Genomic DNA, 18,934 nt, shown 5'->3' with positions numbered 1-18,934 from the left:
TCCAGGGATTAGAATAGGCCCGAGGTATTCCTGCCTCTCGTAAGAGGCGACTAAAAGGAGTCCATCCCCCTCACGGGGGTAGTTAGCGCCTGCGTCCGGAGACGGACGGTTTCACGACCTATAATCGTGGTCTTTTTGGTTTTTCACTTCTCGTTTCTCCCTTCCTTTTGTTGGTTCCTTTCTTTGCTCTTCTCCACCTCACTGTCTTCCTTACTCTTTCCCTTGACTTCTCCTTGCCTTCTCATTGCCTTTTTCTCCTTGCCTTCTCATTGCCTTTTTCTCCTTGCCTTCTCATTGCCTTTTTCTCCTTGCCTTCTCATTGCCTTTTTCTCCTTGCCTTCTCATTGCCTTTTTCTCCTTGCCTTTTTCTCCTTGCCTTTTTCTCCTTGCCTTTTTCTCCTTGCCTTTTTCTCCTTGCCTTTTTCTCCTTGCCTTTTTCTCCTTGCCTTTTTCTCCTTGCCTTTTTCTCCTTGCCTTTTTCTCCTTGCCTTTTTCTCCTTGCCTTTTTCTCCTTGCCTTTTTCTCCTTGCCTTTTTCTCCTTGCCTTTTTCTCGTTGCCTTTTTCTCGTTGCCTTTTTCTCGTTGCCTTTTTCTCGTTGCCTTTTTCTCGTTGCCTTTTTCTCGTTGCCTTTTTCTCGTTGCCTTTTTCTCGTTGCCTTTTTCTCGTTGCCTTTTTCTCGTTGCCTTTTTCTCGTTGCCTTTTTCTCGTTGCCTTTTTCTCGTTGCCTTTTTCTCGTTGCCTTTTTCTCGTTGCCTTTTTCTCGTTGCCTTTTTCTCGTTGCCTTTTTCTCGTTGCCTTTTTCTCGTTGCCTTTTTCTCGTTGCCTTTTTCTCCTTGCCTTTTTCTCCTTGCCTTTTTCTCCTTGCCTTTTTCTCCTTGCCTTTTTCTCCTTGCCTTTTTCTCCTTGCCTTTTTCTCCTTGCCTTTTTCTCCTTGCCTTTTTCTCCTTGCCTTTTTCTCCTTGCCTTTTTCTCCTTGCCTTTTTCTCCTTGCCTTTTTCTCCTTGCCTTTTTCTCCTTGCCTTTTTCTCCTTGCCTTTTTCTCCTTGCCTTTTTCTCCTTGCCTTTTTCTCCTTGCCTTTTTCTCCTTGCCTTTTTCTCCTTGCCTTTTTCTCCTTGCCTTTTTCTCCTTGCCTTTTTCTCGTTGCCTTTTTCTCCTTGCCTTTTTCTCGTTGCCTTTTTCTCCTTGCCTTTTTCTCGTTGCCTTTTTCTCGTTGCCTTTTTCTCGTTGCCTTTTTCTCGTTGCCTTTTTCTCGTTGCCTTTTTCTCGTTGCCTTTTTCTCGTTGCCTTTTTCTCGTTGCCTTTTTCTCGTTGCCTTTTTCTCGTTGCCTTTTTCTCGTTGCCTTTTTCTCGTTGCCTTTTTCTCGTTGCCTTTTTCTCGTTGCCTTTTTCTCGTTGCCTTTTTCTCGTTGCCTTTTTCTCGTTGCCTTTTTCTCGTTGCCTTTTTCTCGTTGCCTTTTTCTCGTTGCCTTTTTCTCGTTGCCTTTTTCTCGTTGCCTTTTTCTCGTTGCCTTTTTCTCGTTGCCTTTTTCTCGTTGCCTTTTTCTCGTTGCCTTTTTCTCGTTGCCTTTTTCTCGTTGCCTTTTTCTCGTTGCCTTTTTCTCGTTGCCTTTTTCTCGTTGCCTTTTTCTCGTTGCCTTTTTCTCGTTGCCTTTTTCTCGTTGCCTTTTTCTCGTTGCCTTTTTCTCGTTGCCTTTTTCTCGTTGCCTTTTTCTCGTTGCCTTTTTCTCGTTGCCTTTTTCTCGTTGCCTTTTTCTCGTTGCCTTTTTCTCGTTGCCTTTTTCTCGTTGCCTTTTTCTCGTTGCCTTTTTCTCGTTGCCTTTTTCTCGTTGCCTTTTTCTCGTTGCCTTTTTCTCGTTGCCTTTTTCTCGTTGCCTTTTTCTCGTTGCCTTTTTCTCGTTGCCTTTTTCTCGTTGCCTTTTTCTCGTTGCCTTTTTCTCGTTGCCTTTTTCTCGTTGCCTTTTTCTCGTTGCCTTTTTCTCGTTGCCTTTTTCTCGTTGCCTTTTTCTCGTTGCCTTTTTCTCGTTGCCTTTTTCTCGTTGCCTTTTTCTCGTTGCCTTTTTCTCGTTGCCTTTTTCTCGTTGCCTTTTTCTCGTTGCCTTTTTCTCGTTGCCTTTTTCTCGTTGCCTTTTTCTCGTTGCCTTCTCTGGTCTCCGCTTCGGCGTTTGAGACAGTCTGTCCTCTTTCTCCCTCTCTCTCTTCTTTTTCCTCTTCTTCCTTCCTCCCTGTGCGTGTCTGAAGGCCGACCCACGCGTTCGCACGCGTAGCCGGTGACGGGGTAACGCGTAAGTCCCCGCCCTGGGTAGACATGTAAGGCACGCGCGTACCCCCTGGTAAAGGCCAGGCCCGGGGAGGGGTGATTGCCTGAGCTGATACCTTCTGACCATGCCGATTGGTCCCTCCGTCTGTTTCTCGGGAGGTGTGACCTGAGGTGTAAACATTCACCTAAGGCGGGAGTGCCCTCTGAGAGGGTCCCCACAAGGAAGGAGCGCGCCATCGGAGACGCTGGCAATCATGGGGGATTCCTCCGCAATGGATTCTACTCCATCGCTTTCGACTTCGACCCAAAAACGGAAACGTGACCAGCCACCAGTGACAAAAGTACTACTGCCTGCCCCCCACAGTTCCTCGTAGTTTCTCGCACTGAGGACGGAAAGGATTTTTCCTCTGTCAACCCTTTTGTTATTCAGAAGGGCGTAGATGCCATAGCCGGATCTGTCAAATCTTGTACCAGGTTGCGTAACGGCACCTTATTACTAGAAACTGAGAGTGCCTTTCAGGCACAAAAACTGCTTCGGGCCACCCTCCTGTACACGTTCCCTGTCCGGGTGGAGGCCCACCGAACTTTGAGTTCATCTCGTGGTGTAGTCTATTCTAGCTCCCTCGACGGATTGACTGACGAGGAGCTTCAATCTTTCCTCACTGAGCAGGGCGTGACGGCTGTCCATCGGGTCATGAAAAAGGTCAACAACGACCTTGTACCGACCCGGACACTTTTCTTGACCTTCGATAGTGTTAAGCTGCCATCGCGCATCAAGGCGGGCTATGAGGTTATTTCTGTTCGCCCCTGTGTCCCGACACCTACGCGCTGCTACCAGTGTCAGCGTTTCAGTCACACTTGACAGTCTTGTTCCAATGCGGCTAAATGTGTCACTTGTGGCAGGGATGCCTATGAGGGTGACAGTTCACACAATAAGGAGACGGAGGTGGACAGTCAGGGTGACCATGCCGCATCCTCCCGCGACTGTCCTGTCTATAAGGACGAACGTTGCATCCAAGAAATTCGGGTCAAAGAGAAAGTGTCCACCTCGGCTGCTCGCAAGCTATTGGCTAGTAGGAAGCCCACGCTGCTCCCAGCGGGGAAATATAGTACTGTCCTCGCCTCTCCTCGGACTACCCGGGAGGTAGCAACCCAGACATGCGATCTGACCTTCAGCTCCACGGTCGTCCGTTCGGCCAGTGCAAAGATCGCGCGGTCGACATCTCCTCTTCCTCCCATCACCCCACAGACACCAGCCACTTCCTCAGCTTCTGCTAAGTCGAAGACCCCGAAGTCAGATGCACGGTCCTTCAAGAAGGAACCATCTCGTGTAGACTTCCTCCCTCCCTCGACCTCCCAGCCTTCGACCGGTACTTCCACCAAACGTCCTTCCAAAAAGGCGCATAGGAAGCACAGTTCTCCTTCTCTGCCACGGCGCATTTCTTCTCCTGCACCACCCAGCGGTTGCCGCCCCAGGCCGTCATCCGTTTCGCCTGGCCGCACCGCCGGTAGCCGTACATCTGGCCGTTCACCGGCGGAGGAAGCTCCCCCTCCCGGCCATCCTCCCGAGATGGCCGATGATCCTATAGACCCCATGGACGATGACTGTCCGCCTACTGATAGCGGCGGCAGTGCTCGCTCGAAGCCAGGCCCTAAGCGGCCTTCGAGGTGACCCCTTCTCTCATCTTCCTTTTCTTACGATGGCACTTATTCACTGGAATATTCGCAGCATTCGCTCCAACCGAGAGGACTTGAAGTTGCTGCTCCGCTTGCATCGTCCGCTCGTCGTAGCCCTCCAGAAAACGAAGCTACGCCCGTGCGATCACATTGCCTTGGCACACTACACCTCTGTGCGTTTTGACCTACCCCTGTGGTAGGTATCAAAGCTCATGGAGGGGTTATGTTGCTGGTCCGGGATGATATTTACTACGATCCCATCACGTTGCACACCGGCCTGCAGGCAGTTGCCATCCGCATTACTCTCCCCACTTTTACGTTTTCCTTTTGTACCGTTTACACTCCCTCATCATCTGCCGTTACCAGGGCAGACATGATGCAACTTATTGCTCAGCTACCTGCACTATTTTTGTTAACTGGAGACTTCAATGCCCACCATCCCCTTTGGGGCTCTCCAGCCTCTTGCCCGAGGGGCTCCTTGTTAGCAGACCTTTTCAACCAGCTCAATCTTGTCTGCCTCAATACTGGCGCCCCTACTTTTCTTTCGGACACATCTCATACCTATTCCCATTTAGACCTCTCCATATGTACTCCCCAACTTGCACGCCGTTTTGAGTGGTATGCACTTGCTGATACATATTCGAGCGACCACTTCCCGTGTGTTATCCATCTCCTGCAGCATACTCCCTCTCCGTGCTCCTCTAGTTGGACCATCTCCAAGGCAGACTGGGGGCTCTTCTCTTCCAGGGCGACCTTTCAGGATCAAACCTTCACAAGCTGCGATCGTCAGGTCGCACACCTCACGGAAGTCATTCTCGCTGCTGCTGAATATTCCATCCCTCACCCTACTTCTTCTCCACGTCGCGTACCGGTCCCCTGGTGGACCGCAGCATGTAGAGACGCTTTACGTGCTCGTCGACGTGCTTTACACACCTTTAAACGCCACCCTAATGTGGCGAATTGTATTAATTATAAACGATTACGTGCTCAGTGTCGTTGTATTATTAAAGAAAGCAAGAAAGCCAGCTGGGCTGCTTTCACAAGCACCTTCAACAGTTTTACTCCTTCTGTTGTCTGGGGTAGCCTGCGCCGGCTATCTGGCACTAAGGTCCACTCCCCAGTTTCTGGCTTGAAGGTCGCGAATGAAGTCCTTGTGGCCCCTGAGGCTGTCTCCAATGCCTTCGGCCGCTTTTTCGCCGAAGTTTCGAGCTCCGCTCATTACCACCCTGCCTTCCTCCCCCGCAAACAGGCAGAGGAGGCTAGGCCACCTGACTTTTGCTCCTCGAATTGTGAAAGTTATAATGTCCCGTTCACCATGCGGGAACTCGAAAACGCACTTGGCCGATCACGGTCCTCCGCTCCAGGGCCTGATTCTATTCATATTCAGATGCTGAAGAACCTTTCTCCTGCGGGTAAAGGTTTTCTTCTTCGTACATACAATCGCTTCTGGATTGAGGGACATGTTCCCGCATGCTGGCGCGAGTCTATTGTTGTCCCGATTCCTAAGCCGGGGAAGGACAAGCACTTGCCTTCCAGTTATCGACCTATCTCGCTTACCAGCTGTGTCCGTAAAGTGATGGAGCGAATGGTTAACTCTCGATTGGTTTGGCTGCTCAAGTCTCGACGCCTACTTACCAATGTACAATGTGGATTTCGTAGGCGCCGCTCTGCTGTTGACCATCTGGTTACCTTGTCGACCTTCATTATGAATAACTTCTTGCAGAAGCGCCCGACCGCGGCTGTGTTCTTTGAATTGGAAAAGGCTTGCGACACCTGTGGAGGGCGGGCATTCTCCGCACCATGCATACATGGGGCCTTCGCGGTTGCCTCCCTCTTTTTATTCGTTCCTTTTTATTGGATCGACAGTTCAGGGTACGTGTGGGTTCTGTCCTGTCCGACACCTTTCGCCAGGAGAATGGGATGCCACAGGGCTCAGTTTTGAGCGTCGCTCTCTTCGCCATCGCGATCAATCCAATAATGGATTGCCTCCCAGCTGATGTATCAGGCTCCCTTTTCGTGGACGATTTTACCATCTATTGCAGCGCGCAGTGTGCACGTGTCCACGTGTCCTGGAGCACTGTATTCAGCGTTCTCTTGACCGTCTTTACTCCTGGAGTGTCGCCAATGGCTTCCGTTTTTCTGCCGAGAAGACGGTCTGTATTAATTTCTGGCGCTACAAAGAGTTTCTCGCACCGTCCTTACGACTCAGTCCCGTTGCTCTCCCAATCGTGGAGACAACCAAATTTTTAGGTCTTACATTTGACAGGAAACTTAGCTGGTCTCCACATGTCATATTTGGCCGCCCGTTGTACCCGTTCTTTAAATGTCCTCCGTGTTCTCAGTGGTATGTCGTGGGGAGCGGATCGAACCGACCTACTTAGTCCATATCGGTCGATCGTCCGCTCCAAGCTGGATTATGGGAGCTTCGTCTACTCCTCTGCACGGCCATCCATCTTACGCCGCCTCAACTCCATAGAACATCGGGGTTTACGACTTGCGATCGGAGCATTTTATACCAGTCCCGTAGAGTGTCTTCATGCTGACGCTGGCGAATTGCCACTCACTTACCGGCGCGATATACTGCTTTGTCGGTATGCCTGTCGGCTACTGTCAATGCCCGACCATCCGTCTTATCGTTCCTTTTTTGACGACTCTCTTGACCTTCAATACGGGTTGTATGTCTCTGCCCTGCTACCCCCTGGAGTTCGCTTTCGTCGCCTCCTTCAACACCTTAATTTTTCACTCCCTGCAACCTTTCGAGTGGGCGAGAGCCGCACGCCACCTTGGCTCCAGGCTCAGGTCCGCCTTCACCTTGACCTCAGCTCGCTCCCAAAAGAGGTCACCCCCGGTTCGGTCTACCACTCCCGTTTTTTGGAACTTCGTTCGAAGTTCATCAACATGACTTTCATTTATACAGATGGCTCTAAGACCAATGACGGGGTCGGGTGTTCCTTTATTGTCGGGGCACAAAGTTTCAAATACCGGCTCCATGGCCATTGTTCGGTCTTCACAGCTGAGCTCTTTGCCCTCTACCAGGCTGTTCTTTACATCTGCCGCCACCGACATTCTGCTGATGTCATCTGCTCAGATTCCCTTGAGCGCCATCCAGAGCCTCAGTGATCCGTACCCGGTTCACCCTTTCGTACACCGGATCCAACGCTCTCTTCAGCAGCTGGTGGACGTCGGTACGCCGGTTAGCTTTATGTGGGTTCCTGGCCATGTCGGTATCCCTGGGAACGAAGCTGCAGATGCCGCGGCCAAGGCTGCGGTCCTCCAGCCTCGTACAGCTTCTTGTTGTGTCCCTTCGTCCGATTTTAGCAGGGTCATTTGTCGGCGCGTTGTGTCGCTGTGGCATGCCGATTGGGCTGCACTTACCGACAACAAGCTTCGGGCCTTAAAACCTCTTCCTGTGGCTTGGACGTCCTCCTCACGCCCTTCTCGGCGGGAGGAGGTCGTTTTAGCAAGGTTAAGAATTGGACACTGCCGGTTCAGCCATCGCCATCTGCTGACGGCTGCGCCGGCGCCGTTCTGCCCATGTGGGCACTTGCTGACGGTTAGACACATTTTAATGTCCTGTCCAGATCTTAACACACTGCGCCTCGATCTTAACCTGCCTAATACTTTCGATGCTATTTTAGCGGATGACCCACGAGCAGCTGCTCGTGTTCTTTGTTTTATCAATTTGACAAACCTCGCTAAGGACATTTGATGATGTTGTTTTTTAATCCTATGCCTGTCACTTTTATCGTGTTTTCCCTTTTAGTTGTTGTTGTCAACTTGTGCCTCGCGGTGCATTCTTCGAGTAGTCAGGGCGCTAATGACCATTGAAGTTGTGCGCCCTAAAACCACAAAAAAAAACAAACCAGCATAATCAAATGTCCTTAGACAGGTTTGTCAAGCTGATAAAACGAAGAACGTGAGCAGCTGCTCCTGGGTCATCCACTAAAATGGCATCCAGAGTACATGGCAGGCCAAGATCAAGACGCAGTGTATTAAAATCCGGACAGGACGTTAAAATGTGGCGGACTGTCAGCAATTGCCCACATGGGCAGAACGGCGCCGACGCAGCAGTCAGCAGATGGCGATGGCTGAACCAGCAGTGTCCAATTCATAACCGGGCCAAAACGACCTTCTCCCGCAGAGAAAGGCATGAGGACGTCGTCCAAGCCGCGGGAAGAGGTTTCAAGTCCCGAAGCCTTTTGTCCGTAAGTGCAGCCCAATTGGCATGCCACAGCGATAAAATGCGCCGACAAATGACCCTGCTACAATCTGATGAAGGGACACAACAAGAAGCTGTCCGAGGCTGGAGGACTGCAGCCTTGGCTGCGGCATCTGCAGCATCATTCTCAGCGATACCGACATGGCCAGGAACCCACATAAAGCTAAGCGGAGAACCGTCGTCCACCAGCTGCTGAAGAGAGCATTGGATCCGGTGTACGAAAGGGTGAACCGGGTACGGATCACTGAAGCTCTGGATGGCGCTCAGGGAATCTGAGCAGATGACATAAGCAGAATGTCGGTGGCGGCAGATGTAAAGAACAGCCTGGTAGAGGGCAAAGAGCTCAGCTGTGAAGACCGAACAATGGCCATGGAGCCGGTATTTGAAACTTTGTGCCCCGACAATAAAGGAACACCCGACCCCGTCATTGGTCTTAGAGCCATCTGTATAAATGAAAGTCATGTTGATGAACTTCGAACGAAGTTCCAAAAAACGGGAGTGGTAGACCGAACCGGGGGTGACCTCTTTTGGGAGCGAGCTGAGGTCAAGGTGAACGCGGACCTGAGCCTGGAGCCAAGGTGGCGTGTGGCTCTCGCCCACTCGAAAGGTTGCAGGGAGTGAAAAATTAAGGTGTTGAAGGAGGCGACGAAAGCGAACTCCAGGGGGTAGCAGGGCAGAGACATACAACCCATATTGATGGTCGAGAGAGTCGTCAAAAAAGGAACGATAAGACGGGTGGTCGGGCATTGACAGTAGCTGACAGGCATACCGACAAAGCAGTATATAGCGCCGGTAGGTGAGTGGCAATTCACCGGCTTCAGCATGAAGACTCTCCATGGGACTAGTATAAAACGCCCGATGTTGTATGGAGTTGAGGCGGCAAAAGATGGACGGCTGTGCAGAGGAGTATACGAAGTTCCCATAATCCAGCTTTGAGCAGACGATTGACCAATATAGGCGAAGTAGGACGGTTCGATCCGCTCCCCACAACATACCACTGAGAACACGGAGGACATTTAGAGAACGGGTACAACGGGCAGCCAAATATGACACATGTGGAGACCAGCTAAGTTTCCTGTCAAATGTAAGACCTAAAAATTTTGTCTCCACGAATGGGAGAGCAACGGGACCGAGTCGTAAGGATGGTGGGAGAAACTCTTTGTAGCGCCAGAAGTTAATACAGACCGTCTTCTCGGCAGAAAAACGGAAGCCATTGGCGACACTCCGGGAGTAAAGACGGTCAAGAGAACACTGAAGACAGCGCTCCAGGACACGTGTACACTGTGCGCTGCAATAGATGGTAAAATCGTCCACAAAAAGGGAGCCTGATACATCAGCTGGGAGGCAATCCATTATTGGATTGATCGCTATGGCGAAGAGAGCGACGCTCAAAACTGAGCCCTGTGGCACCCCATTCTCCTGGCGAAAGGTGTTGGACAGGACAGAACCCACACGTACCCTGAACTGTCGATCCATTAAAAAGGAACAAATAAAAAGAGGGAGGCGACCACGCAAGCCCCAGGTATGCATGGTGCGGAGATTGCCCGCCCTCCAACAGGTGTCGTAAGCCTTCTCCAAATCAAAGAACACAGCTGTGGTTGGGCACTTCCACAAGAAGTTATTCATAATGAAGGTCGACAAGGTAATCAGATGGTCAACAGCAGAGCGGGCCTACGAAATCCACATTGTACATTGGTAAGTAGGCGTTGAGACTCGAGCAGCCAAATTAAACGAGAGTTAACCATTCGCTTAATCACTTTACAGACACAGCTCGTAAGCGAGATGGGTCGATAACTGGAAGGCAAGTGCTTGTCCTTCCCCGGCTTAGGAATCAGGACAACAATATAATCGCATCTGGATTGAGGGTCATGTTCCCGCATGCTGGAGCGAGTCTAAGTACGAAGAAGGAAACCTTTACCCACAGGAGAAAGGTGCTTCAGCATCCGAATTGAATAGAATAGAATAAGGGCTCTGGAGCAGAGGACCGTGACCAAGCAAGTGCATTTTAGAGTTCCTGCATGGTGAATGGGTATTATAACTTCCACGATTCGAGGAGGGGAAATTAGGTGGCCTAGCCTCCTCTGCCTTCCTCCCCTGAAAACTGGCAGAGTGGTAATGAGCAGAGCTCGAAAGCTCTGGGAAAAAGCGGCCGAAGGCATTGGAGACATCCTCAGGAACCACAAGGATGTCATTCGCGACCGTCAAGCCAGAAACTGGTGAGTGGACCTTAGTGCCAGATAGCCGGCGCAGGCTACCCCAGACAACAGAAGGAAGAGTAAAACTGCCGAAGGTGCTTGTGAAAGCAGCCCAGCTGGCTTTCTTGCTTTCTTTAATAATACGACACTGCGCACGTAATCGTTTATAATTGATAAAATTTGCCACCATAGGGTGGCGTTTAAAGGTGCGTAAGGCATGTCGATGAGCACGCAAAGCGTCTCTACATGCTGCAGTGCACCAGGGGCCCGGTACGTGATGTGGAGAAGTAGTAGTGTGAGGGATGGAATATTCAGCAGCAGTGAGAATGACTTCCACGAGGTGTGCGACCTGAATATCGCAGCTTGTGAAGGTTTAATCCTGAAAGTTCGCCCTGGAAGAGAAGAGCCCCCAGTCTGCTTTGGAGATGTTCCAATTAGTTGAGCACGGAGAGGGGGTATGCTGCAGGATATGGATAACACACGGAAAGTGGTCGCTTGAATATGTATCAGAAAGGGCATACCACTCAAACCAGCGTGCAAGTTGGGGAGTACATATAGAGAGGTCTAAATGGGAATAGGTGTGAGATGTGTCTGAAAGAAAAGTAGGGGCGCCAGTATTGAGGCAGACAAGATTGAGCTGGTTGAAACGGTCTGCTAACAGGGAGCCCCTCGGGCAGGATGCTGGAGAGCACCAAAGGGGATGGTGGGCATTGAAGTCTCCAGTTAACAAAAATGGTGCAGGTAGCTGAGCAATAAGTTGCATCATGATTGCCCTGGTAACGGCAGATGAAGATGGAGTGTAAACGGTACAAAAGGGAAACGTAAAAGTGGGGAGAGTAATGCGGATGGCAACTGCCTGCAGGCCAGTGTGCAACGTGATGGGATCGTAGTAAATATCATCCCGGACCAGCAACATAACCCCTCCATGAGCCGGAATACCTACCACAGGGGGTAGGTCAAAACGCACAGAGGTGTAGTGTGCCAAGGCAATTTGATCGCATGGGCGTAGCTTCGTTGCCTGGAGGGCTACGACGAGCGGACGGTGCAAGTGGAGCAGCAACTTCAAGTCCTCTCGGTTGGAGTGAATGCTGCGAATGTTCCAGTGAATAAGTGCCATCATGAGAAGAAAAGGAAGATGAAAGAAGGGGTCACCTCGAAGGCCGCTGAGGGCCTGGCTTCATGCGAGCATTGCCGCCACTATCAGTAGGCGGACAGTCATCGTCCATTGGTTCTATAGGTTCATCGGCCATCTTGTTAAGATGGCCGGGAGGGGGAGCTTCCTCCGCCGGTGAACGACCAGATGGTTGGCTACCAGCGGTGGAGCCAGGCGAAACGGATGACGGCCTGGGGTGGCAACTGCTGGGTGGCGCAGGAGAAGAAATGCGCCGTGGCGGAGAAGGAGAACTGTGCTTCCTATGAGCCTTCTTGGAAGGTCGTTTGGTGGATGTACTGGTTGATGGCTGGGAGTTCGAGGTACGTAGGAAGTCTGCACGGGATGGTTCCTTCTTGAAGGCCCAGGCATCCGACTTCTGGGTCTTCGTCTTAGCAGAAGCTGATGAAGGGGCTGGTGTCTGTGGGGTGATGGGAGGAAGAGGAGACGTCGACCGCGCGATCTTAGCACTGGCCGAACGGACGACCGTGGTGCTGAAGGTCAGATCGCATGTCTGGGTTGCCACCTCCCTGGTAGTCCGAGGAGAGGCGAGGACAGTACTGTATTTCCCCGCTGGGAGCAGCGTGGGCTTCCTAGTAGCAAAAAGCTTGCGAGCAGCCGAGGTGGACACTTCCTCTTTGAACCGAATTTCTTGTATACAGCGTTCTTCCTTGTAGATGGGACAGTAGCGGGAGGACGCTGCATGGTCACCCTGACAGTTCACACAACGAGGAGATGGAGGTGGACAGTCACACTCGTGGGCATCCCTGCCACAAGTGACACATTTAGCCACATTGGAATAAGATTGGCGAGTGTGATTAAAACGCTGATACTGGTAGCAGCACGTAGGTGCCGGGACATAGGGGCGAACAGAAATAACCTCATAGCCCGCTTTGATAGTGTTCAGCTGCCATCGCGCATCAAAGGTCAAGAAAAGTGTCCGGGTCAGTACAAGGTCATTGTTGACCTTTTTCATGACCCTATGGACAGCCGTCACGCCCTGCTCAGCGAGGAAAGATTGAATCTCCTTGTCAGTCAATCTGTCGAGGGAGCTAGTATAGACCACACCACAAGACGAATTCAAAGTTCAGTGAGCCTCCACCCGGACAGGGAACATGTACAGGAGTGTGGCCCAAAGCAGTTTTTGTGCCTGAAAGGCACTCTCATTTTCTACTAACAAGGTACCGTTACGAAACCTGGTACAAGACTTGACAGATCTGGCTATGGCATCTATGCCCTTCTGGATAACAAAAGGGTTAACAGAGGAAAAATCCTTTCCGTCCTTAGATTGAGAAACTATGAGGAACTGTGGGGCAGGCGGTAGTACTTTTGTCACTGGTGGCTGGTCAAGTTTCTGTTTTTGGGCAGAAGTAGAGAGAGAAGAAGAGAAATCCATTGTGCCGGAATCCCCCATGATTGCCAGCGTCTCCGATGGTGTGCTCCTTGCTTGTGGGGACCCTCTCAGAGGGCACTCCCACCTTAGGTGAATGTTTACACCTCAGGTCACACCTCCCGAGAAACAGACGGAGGGACCAATCGGCATGGTCAGAAGGTATCAGCTCAGGCAATCACCCCTCCCCGGGCCTGGCCTTTACCAGGGGGTACGTGCTTGTTTTACTTGTCCACCCAGGGTGGGGAATTACGCGTTACCCCGTCACCGGGACTATCCTTGGGAAGCTGACATAGTTTACAGAGAAGTCCAGGGGCAAAGCCTAGGTGCTATTGGACCCCCATTTGTCATGAAAGTTCTAGGGAAATGGAAGGAAAGTGAATGTAGCAGTTGAAGGAAGTGGACTCCTGATGAAAGTAGAGAGGAAGGACTGCCTGCATACCCCAAATCCAAGGAAGCTCAACAGGGCCTGGATGTACGGAAGGCAGAGAGAACTCCCCACAACACCAAAAATTTATGCAGACTATCTTATAGGGAGAAACTATGAATCCAGTGTTAGTGTAGATGATAAAGGTGTATAATACTCCATACGATGCCAAAAATTTACACAGACCGTCTTGATGGGAGAAAATCTGAAGCCAATTTCTACACTCCACAAGTGGAAGCGATCAAGCCATCCTTGAAGACTTCATACAAGAAGGCTGGTCCATTGAGAACTGTAGTAGATTGCAAAATTGTTGACAGCGAGGGAGCCCAAGACATCAGGAAGAAGACAATCCATAATTGGCTTTATGCAAGGGCAAACAGTACAACAGTTAGCATGGAGCCATGGGGCAACCAGTTTTCTTGGGAGAAAGTACAGGATAACGTTCACTGGCATCTTAAATGTGTGCTCTTTCATAAATTCATGGATGAGAAGGGGTGGCCAACCTCAAAAGCCCAAGAGAACAGAGTGTGGAGGATGCCTGTCCTCCAACAGCTATCCTTTGCCCTCTCTAGATTAAAAAATATCGCTACTGTTTGGTGTTACCTGAGAAAATTGTTCATGATATAAGAGTAGAGAGCACAGGTGGTCAACTGCGAAACAATGGTTTCGGAAACCTCATGGCGCAGGTGTTAAAAGGCTTCGGGACTCCAGCCACCAACCTAAATGGCAATTTACCATCCCCTCCAAAACCTTGTGTACATTACTCATGAGAGAGATTGAGCAATGGCTGGAGGGGAGACATTAACCCTTACCAGGTTTCAGAACAGGAATGACAACAGCTTCCCACCATCTCCTGGGAAGGTGCTGCAAACCAAAGTCAATTATAAAGGAAAAACAGGTAACACTGACTAGGGTATGATAGATGCAGCAACATTTAGATGTGAATACCATCCGGTCCTGAAGCAGATGAGTTAGAAAAGGAGAATGCATGTCCGTGTTCCTACACAGCATAAATGGCATTACAGATTTTGCGATTTTGAGAGGAAAAAGCAAGACGTCACTATTCTGCAACCTCTTTCTTTGGGAGAAAGACTGGCGGTTAATTAGAGCTCAAAATCTCAGCACAGTGTCGACCCATTGAGTTAGAGATTGTGACTGGGTACACTAAGGCAGTGTTTTTCAATAGTTTTGAATACGCGACCCCTTTACAAGTGAAAATATTCGTGCGACCCCAAGAACCATAATAAAAGTATGTCAGCAATTTCAAAATCAACACATTTAATTTTCTTTCCATTGATACTATACTGATTGGCAAATCAAGTGTAGTTGTTGGAAAAGGTTGCAGTGCTCTGCGGACAGAGTTTAATTATATTCTTTGCCACGGTAGAGGTGTGGGGGTGAGAAGGTGTTGGCAGGGGCTTAGTTGTGCGTTTTCGGTCACTATGATCAGTTGTCCTAGTTCACCAGCAAGAGTGGACCACTTATTGTCTTCTCCCTTCACTCTTAGTGAGCACAAAATGGAGAAGTTTCTTAACTTTTAAGATTGTCATGAAACACATGTTACCACCCATGCTGCAACTGCTTTCTTCTGTGACTGCAATCCCCTGAGGAAGGCTTTGTGACACCCCAGGGAATCATGACCCACATATTGAAAAACACTGCACTAATGGTATCCAGCATGACAATTAGCCCACAGGTTGGGTAAAACTGGACATTCCAGATAGCCATTGGATTTGACTCCAAACAACTGATTAGGGAGTGGAGGTATTAAAGGAGCTGGTAAAGAAATCCCACCTTGCCCCCTTGCTATTGCATATGATGTGACGGCATCACACACACAACTGCTTATAATGGATACAGTTGGCTAGCAAAGGATGATAGCTGAAAACATGAAGAGAACGTCTCTGCTCGTGTATTGCATCATGGCACACCTTGATCCACCAAGGAACTGGGAGGCACCAGAGCAAATGGGAGGTGTGAGGTTTCCTATGTTCCGCAGCTGTAAGAATAGCTTCCATAACATGAATGACCTGATCATCAATGTTAGGAAACTGATGGGCATTAGATGTTGCTAGAGAGCAGAAAAGTGTCCAATTAGCTTGGGAAAATTTCCAGCGTCTTGGGCCCATAGGTGGCTGTTGTGGCTGTAATCGAAGGACAGGTGGAAAATGGTCACTTGAGTGTGAATGATTCACTCTTGCTGATACAAAGTGCCGAGCTATCTGAACAGTACCAAGTGATAGGTCCAAATGAGAGTAGGTTGATATGGAAGCAGACGAAAATGAAGGTTCCCAGTGTTGAGGCAAACAAGGTCCACTTGGTGGAAGACATCAATCAATAGGGAGCCTCTATGATATGGATACAGAGATCCCCAAAGAGGGTGGTGGACAATTAGTCCTCAACCAGCAAGGGGGGTGGGGGTTAGGGGGTGGGGGGATGGGAGGCTGACCAAGGAGAAGGAGATCGGCTCCTGCCACTGGGTGTGGATGATGGAATGTATATGGTAAAAAGACAGAAGGTGAATCCAGAAAGTGGAAGACTGGAGTGACAGCTTGGAAGGAACTGTGCACGGGGATTGGGTGATACTGGATAGTATCACAAAGAAGAATCATAAGCCCCCATCCTGTGTGCTGGAACACCATCAAGACATGAGAGCAAACTGGACTGACTGGAAATGAGGAAGACAAAGCGATCATGGAGATATATCTTTGTTTCCTGGAGACAAGATGATCGGTGAGTAGGATCGTTAAGAGGATTGACAGTCCACCCTGATTGGAGTGAATTCCGTGGATATTCCAATGGATATTTGAGTTGACAGTAACTGTGGGGTATTTTTAAAATTTATTGCCCCCTATGTCAGTGGCCACTGAGTCAATGGCCGACAGAGTGGAATGGTAATCAGCCTGAGGCAGAAGATTCTGATCCATAGGTTGTTTGGGGGCAGGTCCTGCCACCAGTGATCAACTGGTTCGTCGGCCACCAGCAGTGCATCTCTGTGACAGAGAAGACGGCCAAGGACAGCCACCACTGGGTGGCACTGTAGACATGAAGTGGCAGGGAAGGAGAGGAACTATTTTTCTTATGAGCCTTCTTTGAAGCAGGACGTTGAGATGGAGCAGGAGTTAATGGTTGTGAGTTCTGGGTACGTAAAAAATCTTCCCAAGCATTTTGGAAGTCTGGGCATCAGACTTCAGGGCCCATGATGAGGGGGACCAATGAAGGGTGAGCCCTAAAGTAAGCAGGTGTTGGGGGAGGTTGAGCGCATGATCTTTGAGCTGGCCGATCTGACAACTGTGGCGCTGAAGGTGAGGTCACAAGTCTGTGTGGGTACCTCCTTAGTAGGTCAGGAAGAGGTGAGGACAGTGCTGTATTCACCCGCTGTGAGCAGTGGGCTTTCTACTGGTGAATAACTTACAAGCAGCAAAGATAGACACCTTTTCCTTCACTCTGCCCTACTTTCAAAGACGAATGCATTATTCAGGAAATCTGTCTCTCAAGGAAGCAGCGTGGTCACCCATACAGTTCATGCAATGAGGGGATGTAGGTGGATTTAGAGAGATTAGATTAGCACTTGTTCCATACATAATGAATACGACACTTTGTAATGATGTGGAATGTGTCAGGTTAATAAAAGGTGTCTATACGAGATATTACATTAGAAAAAATATTACATGACACTCCATATTTTTTATTTTTTATTTTTTTTTTGTGGTGGTTGGGAAATTACCCACTTACTATATCCAAAAATTCATCTAATGAGTAGGAGGAGTTGCCATTAAGAAATTCTTTTAATTTCCTTTCAAATGTTATATGGCTATTTGTCAGACTGTTGATGCTATTAGTTAACAGAGACTTTTGTGGCAGCATAATTTTCCCCCTTCTTAGCCAAAGTTAGATTTAACAAGAGTAGTGAAGATCATCCTTTCTCCTAGTCTTGTAGCCATGTACACTGCTATTGCTTCAGAATTCATTCGGATTGTTAATAACAAATTTCATAAGTGAGTGTATATATTGTGAGGCTACAGTGTAGATTTCTAGCTCTTTAAGTAAGTGTGTGCAGGATGATCTTGAATGAGCTCCTGCAATTATTCTGATTGCACGCTTTTGTGCAATGAACACTCTTTTACGCAATGGTGAGTTACCCCAGAATATGATGCCATACGGAAGCAGAGAATGAAAATATGCATGGTAAGCTAATTTACTCAGATGTATATCACCAAAATTTGCAATGACCCTAATAGCATAAGTAGCTGAACTCAAACGTTTCAGCAGATCCTCAGTGTGTTTTTTCCAGTTCAACCCCTCATCAATGCATACACCTAGAAATTTTGAATATTCTACCTTACCTACCGATTTCTGATCAAAGTCTATATTTATTAATTGTGTCATTCCATTTACTGTGTGGAACTGTATATACTGTGTTTTGTCAAAGTTTAATTAGAGCCCATTTGCAGAGAACCACTTAATGATTTTCTGAAAATCATCATTTACAATTTCACCAGTTAATTCTTGTCTGTCGGGTGTGATAGCTATACTTGTATCACCGGCAACAAATACCAGCTTTGCATCTTCATGAATATAGAATGGCAAGTCATTAATATATATTAAGAACAGCAGAGGACCCAAGACTGTACCTTGTGGCACCCCATTCTTGATTGTTCCCCAGTTTGAGAAATCACCAGTTTTTTGCATATTATGTGAACTGTTGTTTCAACTTTCTGCACTCCTCCAGTTTGGTATGATTTAAACCATTTGAGCACTGTCCCATTCATACCACAGTACTTCAGCTTATCTTGAAGTATTCCATGATGTACACAATCAAACACCATTGATACGTCACAAAAAATCCCAACGGGTGACTTCTGGTTACTCAGAGCATTTAATTTTTCCCTTAGTGAAAGTATATATAGCATTTTCCATTGAAAAACCCTTCTGGAAACCAAACTGACATTTTGTTAAAACTTTATTTTTACAAAAGTGTGAAGCTACTCTACAATACATTACTTTTTCAAGAATTCTGGATAAGGCAGTCAGAAGAGAAATTGGGCGGTAGTTGTTGACATCAGACGTATCCCCTCTTTTATGCAGTGGTCTATACTCAATATGGGACTGAATTAACACCTGGTACAGTCGTAGAAGGGTAGACCAATCAGCAGCCCAGCTGGTGTGACTCAACCAACGAAGAGTGTTAAGATGCCACCACCACATTTGTTTAAGCTGACGAATATGAGGCAACTAAGTCAACCGGGTATTGAAAACGAATCCCAAAAACCGATACGTCTCTACCACATCAAGAGGTTCACTGTGAAGATAAAGCCATGGCCCTGGGTGAACAGCGCGTTGCCAGCAGAAATGCGTAACACAGGTCTCGGCAGCCAAAAACTGGAAGCCATGTGTTACAGCCTAAAATTGCGCCTTTTAGATAGCACCCTGCAGCTGCCGTTTAGCAGCTGCAATGCCAGTGGAACTATAGTATAGGCAGAAGTCATCAGCATACAAGGAAGACGAGGCAGACATTCCCACCACCACAGCAAGCCCATTAATTGCAATCAAAAAGAGGCAGACCCTTAAGACAGATCATTGCGGTACCACCTCTCCTGAACTCAGAAGGAACTAT

The 18,934-nt window shown here is 48.7% G+C and overlaps 1 protein-coding gene across 1 annotated transcript in view; it reads right to left on the bottom strand.

Moving 5' to 3' along the window:
* Positions 1-316: 316 nt before the first annotated feature.
* LOC126188820 (axoneme-associated protein mst101(2)-like) overlaps positions 317-18,934 on the bottom strand; it is a 73,035-nt gene continuing 54,417 nt past the window's right edge. The window contains exon 4 of the mRNA XM_049930433.1: positions 317-2,014. Coding sequence (XP_049786390.1) covers positions 317-2,014 — 1,698 coding nt within the window. The remainder of the gene's footprint in view (positions 2,015-18,934) is intronic.

This window comes from Schistocerca cancellata, chromosome 5, assembly GCF_023864275.1.
Source record: "Schistocerca cancellata isolate TAMUIC-IGC-003103 chromosome 5, iqSchCanc2.1, whole genome shotgun sequence".
NCBI lineage: Eukaryota > Metazoa > Arthropoda > Insecta > Orthoptera > Acrididae > Schistocerca > Schistocerca cancellata.
This window is presented reverse-complemented; position numbering and strand designations above follow the sequence as displayed.